Genomic DNA, 9,243 nt, shown 5'->3' with positions numbered 1-9,243 from the left:
TGCAGAAGCCTAAGCTGGAAATTCCTTCTCTGTTTATTGTGGCATTTTTCTTTCGTAGGAGCTAAAAGTAAAACCTTTGAGATGTTTGTGATTGTCACAAATGAGAGAGTTCACAAGAGTTTGAAATGCAATACAGCACATTTGATTCTCATATACAGTAACAGGCTGACAAAACAAGACCCCGCATGGCAGGAATAATGGATAGTTATGTCAATAAAAATGGAGATGGGTGTGGCATGATCATTGTAAGTTAGTTAACTTACTCTTGTGGGGTATTCAGCTATCTATGTAGCTACTATTCACATGCAAAGCTGCCAATTTAAATAAATGAACTAACCTTTCTCTCCAAGTACACAGAATGAATGCAGTATCAGTGCAGTCTCCATTTACAAAACAAAACAAACAAAAAATGAATTAATGAAGTGAACTGAAATATTGATGAGAGGTATATAAAAAGTACCCTTTACCATACATAATACAACCACATGTAAAATGTGAAACCAGCCATTTGGCTTTCCCTTTATACATAAAAACTCACTTTAATGGGTCAAATGTGACATTCAGATATTTCGTATAATATTACTAAGTGAACAGAAATCACACCACTCCTTGGTGTTAGTTTTCAGTGTAGTCCTCCAACCCAGTGTTCTCCTCTGAGCCTTGCTTCGCCATTGGATTCCTCTTGCTTGTCTCGGCCATGACGATGGCGGCTAGCACGGTGATCACCACGGTGACGGTAATGACGAGCACGGTGACCGTCTCGGCAACGCACAGCTCGGCGTCCGCCCGGCTCAGCAGGTGTCCCCGCAGCTCTGCCGGCTCCACGCAGCTGAGGTTACGGTAGTCGTCCAGGAAGAGCCTGCGCACCCTGCGCAGCTTCCTGAAGACCCTCTGCAGGTCGCAGTCGCAGTGCCAAGGGTTGCGCCCCAGGAGGAGATGGGTGCCATGGGTACGGAGGCTGAGGAATGTCTTAAAGAGGATGGTGCGCAGGTTGTTTTGAGAGAGGTCCAATAAGGCCAGGCTGATGAGGGGAGTAAGGACCCCCACCTCTATGCTGTGGATGCGGTTCCCACTCAGGTTGAGCACCTCCAGGGACCGGAGGCTGGAGAAGATGCCGTTGGGGAGGTAGCCCAACCGGTTGTTCTGCAGGTCGAGCTCGCGAAGCGTGGTCGTGCAGATGAAGGCCCTCGTCTGGACGGACCGGATGGCATTGCCGCTCAGGTCTAGCCTCCGCAAGCTGTCCAGGTGCAGGAAGCTCCCATCGTCCAGGAAGGTCAGCTGGTTCTCCCCCAGCAGAAGCTCCCTCAGAGAGTCTAGGCCTAGGGAGAAGCTCTTGCTCAGGTAGGAGATCCGGTTCTGGCTCAGGTCCAACTTCCAGAGACTCTCCAGGGGAGAGAACGCACCTTCTGAAATGCTGCTGATGTTGTTGTCACTTAAGAGGAGGACCTGTAGGTTCCACAGCAATCTGAAACCCCCCTTGTGGAGCGCTGTTAGAAAGTTCCCAGACAAATCCAAGTGCTTGGTATCTGGGGGGAAGTCCCCAGCCACGTAAGTGAGCCCCCTATAGGAGCAGTTCAGGAACTTGATGTCAGTGACACAGTCACAGGATGGCCAACAGGACTGCCAGACCTGGCCTTGCAGATTTTTTGCAAATGTGAAGAAAAGGAACCAGCAGAATAAGCTAGCTGCCATTTTCTAATGTCATATCCTTGAAGAGAGCAAAGATGATGGTGGATAACAGATAATACATTAATGTTGAAACCTGTATTCCTCACTTACAGCTTTGAAGCTGAAACTTTACACTTTACAACTCATCATAGATCATATATTTTAATTTGAAGATGAATAATAACACTATTGCTATATTAGTACATAATGTCTATGTATTTAAAGACTGGATGTTTTTCAGAAATGGGTATCAGAATACACACATTTTAAGAATTTAAATTCTATACTGGGTGAAATTTACATGTCTATCAACCTTGTAATTCAAACCATAATTTAAGTGAACCAATAATACAAAAACCAACATGAATCAAGATTTCATCATAGCATTTTGATGTCAGCTTTCTGAAGACATTGGTCTGTTTTTCAGTAATGTCTGCTGCCTTTTACCTTCTGTAAGCTGTCTGATTTCATTTTGCCTCTGCATAATAATACAGTTGAGTTGATTTTCCAACATGATGTTTTAGCGATAGTGCCAAGGTTCTAAGACATGGTTCTAAGCTTTTGATAGTGTTTACAAATTTTTCGTATCAATTGAAAGAGAGACTCCTTTCTGTTTAATATCAGGCTTCTTGCATCGGTGGTAATAAATAGCTTGACATTGAAAAGGCATATTTGCACATGCTATTTTTATGTGCATAAATAACACGAATGACATTGAAATGCAATACAGTATTATATTTAATCTTTAAATTACATGACTGTGATTAATAAAATAATGCTGCTTAGGCCATGATATGTGCAAGACACACACATAATAAAGCTCACATGATGCCCTTACCTATTTGATGAAGAAGGCGCTCAGAGTTTTGTCCTTTTAACCACTCCCGTATTGACCTGAGTTGAAACAGAGCCCTGATATGGGACTGAGAAGCAGGCAGCTACCTGTGAAAGGAGGAGAGTGACACTGCCCTATTTTTCTGTACCTGTTGGCAGATGAGCGCTGCGGAGACAATAGATGTCTGAATAATTCACTCGGCAGCCGGAAGAACCCGGTCCCTTTCTATGTATCAAACCCGGGAGAGATGGTGGATCAGTGTGGCCTCAGAGGGAGGAGGGGAGATGAGTGTTCGCATCATTGCCCAGCAACTCTTAACATGGGCTAGATTACACCTGCAGTGGCATCAGACACCTACTCTATCATGTGGCAGTACTGGATTCTTACCGTCAGGAGACTTGTGAAGCTTGGATGCATGACTGCTTTGGTGAATAAGGTCCACCCTAAGACAATGAGATGAGAATATGCAGCTTGGACATGTATTCTGTCAGTTCTAGGACATTGCTAACATGTGACCTCTGACCTGTACAATGTGCAGTATTTGTGTCTATTTTTGTTTTAAACAGGCTAAAAACATTCCATCTGATGCAACAACACTGAATTTCCAAAAATGAGCACTACGATATCTAATAATGACCAACATATTTCTATTATTAGTTTTTTTTTTTTTTAATTTTTTATACTTAATATTTATATCCCAAGTCTGAATATAGGCATTGAAAGCATTGATGTTTTTGAGTGTTGGTTGCTTTACTTCCATCACCATTGTTCTCATCGCAAAACAGCAGGACCAGGTTTTATTAGACAGTTCCAGGCTGCTTCTCTTACGATACATTAATGTTTTTGATATCTTGATTAGTCTGACGTATTTACAATTGCATTTTCTTCACGTTTATCTTCATTGGAATTAAGAGGTTTACGACTATAAATCATAGTGCAGATGGTGCCTGAATGGATGAATTATCTGCAGTTATCAACCTTTCATTGCTCAGAGCTATCTAAGAATGGGCAATAAAACATGTAATGCTTATTGCAGATGAGGAAACTCTCTTTGTTAAGTATGCCTGATCATCTGAACAATTTCCTATTACCACTATTTCCTGTAGAAATGTAGCTGTGGCAGGCCGGATAATATAATTACGGCATCACTGTGACAAACGTTGCTAATAATGCACATTATGCCAGTAAAATGCCTTGCTGTCTTTCTACTTTAAAATGAATGCATTTATAATGTCTCCCATAAGTTCTTACGCCCGACTCAGTATAATATAACTTAATGGGCAATTTTGCTTTGTATAAATATGCTACATTTATCACGCTGGTGGAGAGAGAAATGTGAGCAACATTTCTTTTCGTAGTGTTGAAAAATTTAGCTTTTATGGATGAAAGAGCAAAACGGCTCATCCCTCTAATTAAGTTCATTTGTCTGCGGTTTGACCTCTTCCTGAATGCAACCGCCAATCATCCACTGTTTACTGTATGTAATGACATGTGACTCTTCGCAAGGCTGAGATAAACGGACTTAATTCTACTGCAATATATCAGACGTGGTACCCCCTATGGCCAGTTAAGACTATAGCAATGTGGCAGTAAGTATATTCAGTAGATAAAGCATGGGAACTTAAGACAATAAACGATTGGTGATGACTGAAGATGTTTATCTTAAGAGAACACTGTTGGTCTAGGAGACCAATGGGGCTTATATCAGTGAGATTATTCAATTTCCTGGATGACTTTCAAGGCTTACATATTTACATGCAACTTGAGTATATAGTAGGATATTTATTAAAGCAATTACCAAAGATTAATCACACTATTCAAGGATACAACAAAACTATCCCACCTAGAGGTTTAACCAGCAAATGTCTGATTATAAAGTAATTCCCTAACCACTGTCCTGCCAAGTGGGGAAAGGCATGTTTCTTCCCAGTGCCTGCTTGACTTTGCTGTAGGGCTGGTTGCTCAGATGGATCAGTATTCAGTATTGGAGATCCAGCCTGGTTGGGATTCAGACCCTGTCTCGCAGTTACAGCCAGTCGCTTTGGCGATGTGCCATCTGTGAGATGTGGAGACAAATGAGACCAGGCGCAGCGCGGTCGCAGTTTCAGGTCCGCCCACGCAACGCCAGCTGAATCTTACCCTTACATTCCCCGTGCCTTATTCGTCGATCCCTGCTGAAATAACGACCACAGGAAGTGACTGATTAAACAAGAGCGTCTGCGTTGCCGCGTACACCTGACTTCTGACCTAACAGGTGCAGAGACATGAGTCAGGCCATGCTAGTGGCTTCCAGGTGGGTCTTAGTGCCCTTCACTGAAGCCCAAACCTGTGTGTCAGCCCGTGTGTGTGTGTGTGTGTGTGTGCGCCTTGTGTGTGAGCACGTGTGTGTGTGTTAGTCTGTTTGTAAATAGGTATTATATTCATCAGTGTATGCAGGCATGTGCAATTATTTTTGGAGAAATGTTTTTTTTTTTTTTTCTTTTCTTTTTTTACCGTGTATTGTGTACATATGAAAGCAAACACTGACATGGGGTGGGAAAGGTACATAAAAATAAATAAGTTTGATGTGCCAACTAAAGTCATTTTGCGTTATATTTTCACCTCCCGTCTTTCCAATGACTCTTTTTCAGCATAGCTAACACTCTGAAGTTCATTTAATTCAATACAGCAGCAGGTGATCAGAAAAGCAAACTTACAGTGACAATAAAAATACTGATTATTAAAACCTCATTATGAACTCATAACCTTGTGGCAATATTAGTCGTACAATGGAGCCAAAAGAGGGACGTTATGCCTCCAGATGTTGCATGTCTGTATATTACCTGATTATTTTCCACAAAATTATGTTTAGTCTAATTTTTGGTTGGGACCATTTATTATTTTTTTTTTTTGATGCATGCAGTCTGAGACCATGGTGCTCAAGAGGTGGCATGGCTTCCTATTTCAACAGTACTGCAGGGAAAGGCAAATTACTGCATAAGACTGAAGGACTGGAAATGATCTGTGCTTATGCAATTCCAACTTTCAGGGAAGAAAATAACAAAATGGTCTTCATTTCAGTTTCACCAACTACACTTAGACAACCCAGATCTATTGAAAAAGTGGCTAGTTGTCCTCAGACATGAAAAAAACAAAAAAACTTTGAAGTTATATTCAATCTATTTTTATCATTATTTTTTACATTAACAAACTCTTTACGCCCATGTCAGTGACAGACCTTCGCAAGATCCCCCCTAGAGACATACAAAAAGGCTTTTAAAAAAATAGGCATTCAGAAGCACACCCATCGTGGTGAAAAGTGATCAGATGTGTAATATAATTTTTTATGCCAATGTGCAATACAAAGCGGTAAGTACCCAACAAAAAGAAAAAAGAATAATCACAAAACATTCATGTAAAACGAATGAATGCAGGCTGTATGTTCGTTTTACTGTAAATCAAGAATCAAATAAAGGTTGATTGTCATGGCACACTTCATTTGCCAAGGCAGGATGTGATACCTATTCAAGAAGGAAAATGATAATCATGTTTTGCTCTTTTTAAAATGCATCTTTTGGGGCCCATTGACTGAAGATCCAGTTTGTGATTGCTGTCGAGTAGAGCCTGATTTTTATTTCTTTTTTTTTCCCACACTAATATTGCAGCAACAATTCACTCTCTATTCTCTACCCTGCCTTTCTATCACTGGTGTGGGAAGTGGTTTCTGCAGTAATCCGTGGATCTAATGCTGACAGTGTGACTGTGTCCATAGATCACATAAACTCCAGGACTGTAAAACTGGATTACAGCACAATGTGTCCATTGTTTTGATGTACTCCTCTTCAGGAGCAAACCCCTTCCCAGGTAATGTCTCCTAGAGACAGGTAATTCGCCATCTCCTTATTGACTGGATATTGCTCCACATTTATCACTGAGCGCTCCTCATTTTAGCTAAACAACATTATAGAAGCTCTGCCCACACATACTGCACTACAGAGGAGTTTATTTTGCACTGCCAAGAGTACAGCTTTTCAGTCTTCTCACACACTCGACAGCTATAGCAACCAAGCAGTTCACAGATTCATAGCCAAGGGGCTTTGCGCTTACAGTAACAAATGTTAGAAATAATAATATTAATTCTTCTATTGCCTGTGTCAACTTCATGTCCAAAATGAGGGTCTGTTTTAAAGCATCAGGATGGTTACTATGTTTTCAATGAAGACACAGTAATGTTATAGTATTTTTCTTCACTGTGCTCAGTTTCAGCGTAGTGAAATATACGTGTCTGAGCTGAGATTTCATATACTATATACTACTATTTCATGAAAAATCATATTTCAATTATTATTTATCAAAAAAATAATGCATATTATTACCTGTTTTTTGCTTTGCATCTTTCTCAGCATCTGCCTACAAGTAATAATGTTAAATATGTATTCGGTTGTTTCACATCTGTGAAAGCTATGGATTTTATTGGGGGAAATTAATTTATTTGAGGAATGGGGCATGTTCATTCCCTTTGAAATTCAAAGCAGAATACTGTAGATCTACAGAATGGCCATTTTATGAACACACAGGGATAAACAATTTACTGTACTCACATTACTGATGACAACTACTGATACTGCTGCTACTACCACCACAATCACCACCACCAATTTTATTTTCTCATTTTTACAGTTTATACAATAAGCTTGTACATTAAATAAATATATATTGTTGACACTCCAACCATTTGTAATTGCCTGACCCACTCTTTCTAATGGATCTATAGATGGCGCTGTTGTTACAAAAATGTACAGAACACAAACCCGTTAAAGTGTAACCATCTCCAAGACAATGGAAGCAACACAGAAACGGTTTTCATTTATTTGACAAACTATAGAATGTATATTTCAGACTTTATGGCCACTCAGTTGCCATTGAGAAATTCTTAATCGATTGTCAAATGAATATTAACATTGCATAATCTAGAGGGCATGTGTACATAAGCAGGTGTGTCATATAGATCACTGTTTATTGGTAATTGGAGCCTTCCTTCTGAGAAAATTACAGACCAAGTGTTTCAGCTGTTTCCTTTAGCAAACCCACAGCACACTGCTTTGCTGAACCAAATACAAGCAGGTTATTAACCTCCCAGTTTTGAATCCCATCTTCTCTTCTTTCTGTGCTTTGTATGAAAACGGATAGAGCAGTGCCAGTCTGGGTATTTTTTCTGTTCCAGCTTAGACATGCAAGAGAACAAGCAGAACTGCCTGATGCAAGTGACTTTCTTCTAGGTTCCAGCTTTGAATAATGTCATCTCATCCACTGTGACACAGTTCATTCGCGTCCAAATACAATTTGCGATGCATTATTTACTCTCGCTTTAGAGGTCACCCAAAGGATTGGAAAACATGCTATTTGCAATTTGAGAGTAATTACAAACAATACAAACACAATGACAAAATTATATAGTATTTCACACGTCCTGTCTGCTCACCATGCATAGCAGACAGGATGTTTGAAATACTATAATCAAATAGTGGAGTGAGGCAATTGAGAAAAAAAGGGAGCTAAAAATCACATTATGGAATAATTACCCCCAGTGATGTTTGAATTAGAAGTGACAAACCGGTCCTGAATCTTGAGGGGCTCTGTGATAAGGACACAGCTATCCTGTTTTTGTGGGGCCTGCACTCAGACTGGCAGATATAGCTTTGGTCACCTGCCCCATCTGCATTAGGGTCAGGCTCTTTTGAAGTCAAAGAGTGCCATTAAACCAGCTGCACTCAGACTTACTGTAACTGATCAAAATGCATGCATACATTGCTATTAAATACACTTCAAAATTTGTAATGAAGTGAGTTGTGCTCCTGGCCATAGCATGTGTTTTTATCATTCATACAAAAAGATGACCATTACAAGACTTTGATTACGAGTTTCAATCACGGTCCTGGTATTCGGGATGGTGTCGAATACAGATACCATATTTGGCAACTCTTGAATAATGCGTTCTCCCCAAATGTTTTCTCCACGCAAATTTAGCCACTATTGTTCAGATTCAGATCTTTTTTGCTCCCCATCTCTTTGATGCAATTCGAGCAGAAGTCATCACCAAGTTTCTCAATTAGAGACAGGCACACCTGCAGAGAGGCAGCAAGTGAGAGTTTCTTTTAACACTAGATATGCGACAGTGACGGCATCGCACTTCGGGGACATTATAATTAAAATTACTCCAATGCCGTAAATGATATACCCTCCTCCTTCCACGACTGGATACGTCTGACGCCAATGCCAGCTCATGTGCAGGAGCTTGTCTTTGCAAAATACTACTTGGGGGAGTTTGAGTAAGAGCATAATAGCTAAAGATGTATTCCACCCAGGGAAGCTTTTTGGTTTTTTTATTTATTTATCCAAGCTAATCAAACATACAGGTAAACTGAAACTTTAACAAAGCGGGGAGAACATAACAGAGTATTTACAAACAAAAAAACAACAAAACGTTAGCCTTACATTCTGTAGTTTAAAAAAAAAAATGATTAGGAGTTCATAGCAAGCTGAGGAACTATTTTTTTTTTTTTTTAATTCTAAAACCATTTTTTTCAGTTTATAATTTAGTTAGAATGAGGTAACTATTTTTTTGATTTATAAAAAACATTTTTTGAATCTTGATTTGACTAATCATACAAACCAGAACACAAGAGCCCTGGAACACCTTTCCGTTTTCATTCCTGCATGAAAAAACAAAATTTGTCTTCAAAAGACTAAAACAGGTCTAT

General features: G+C 39.9%; 1 protein-coding gene across 1 annotated transcript; it reads right to left on the bottom strand.

The window, feature by feature from the left end:
- Positions 1 to 615: 615 nt before the first annotated feature.
- On the bottom strand, positions 616 to 1,692 carry LOC118222627 (insulin-like growth factor-binding protein complex acid labile subunit). The gene has a single exon (XM_035408352.1). It carries the CDS (start codon positions 1,690 to 1,692, stop codon positions 616 to 618), a length of 1,077 nt encoding a protein of 358 aa, XP_035264243.1.
- Between the last annotated feature and the right edge of the window lie 7,551 nt (positions 1,693 to 9,243).

The sequence above is a fragment of the Anguilla anguilla genome, chromosome 3 (genome assembly GCF_013347855.1).
Source record: "Anguilla anguilla isolate fAngAng1 chromosome 3, fAngAng1.pri, whole genome shotgun sequence".
Classification (NCBI taxonomy): Eukaryota; Metazoa; Chordata; class Actinopteri; order Anguilliformes; family Anguillidae; genus Anguilla; species Anguilla anguilla.
Note: the sequence above shows the minus strand (reverse complement) of the source record. Positions and strands in the feature narration are given on the sequence as shown.

What these genes read in the sequence shown, in the direction of transcription:
- LOC118222627 (XM_035408352.1), bottom strand. Translation starts at nt 1,692, where the DNA reads ATGGCAGCTAGCTTATTCTGCTGGTTCCTTTTCTTCACATTTGCAAAA.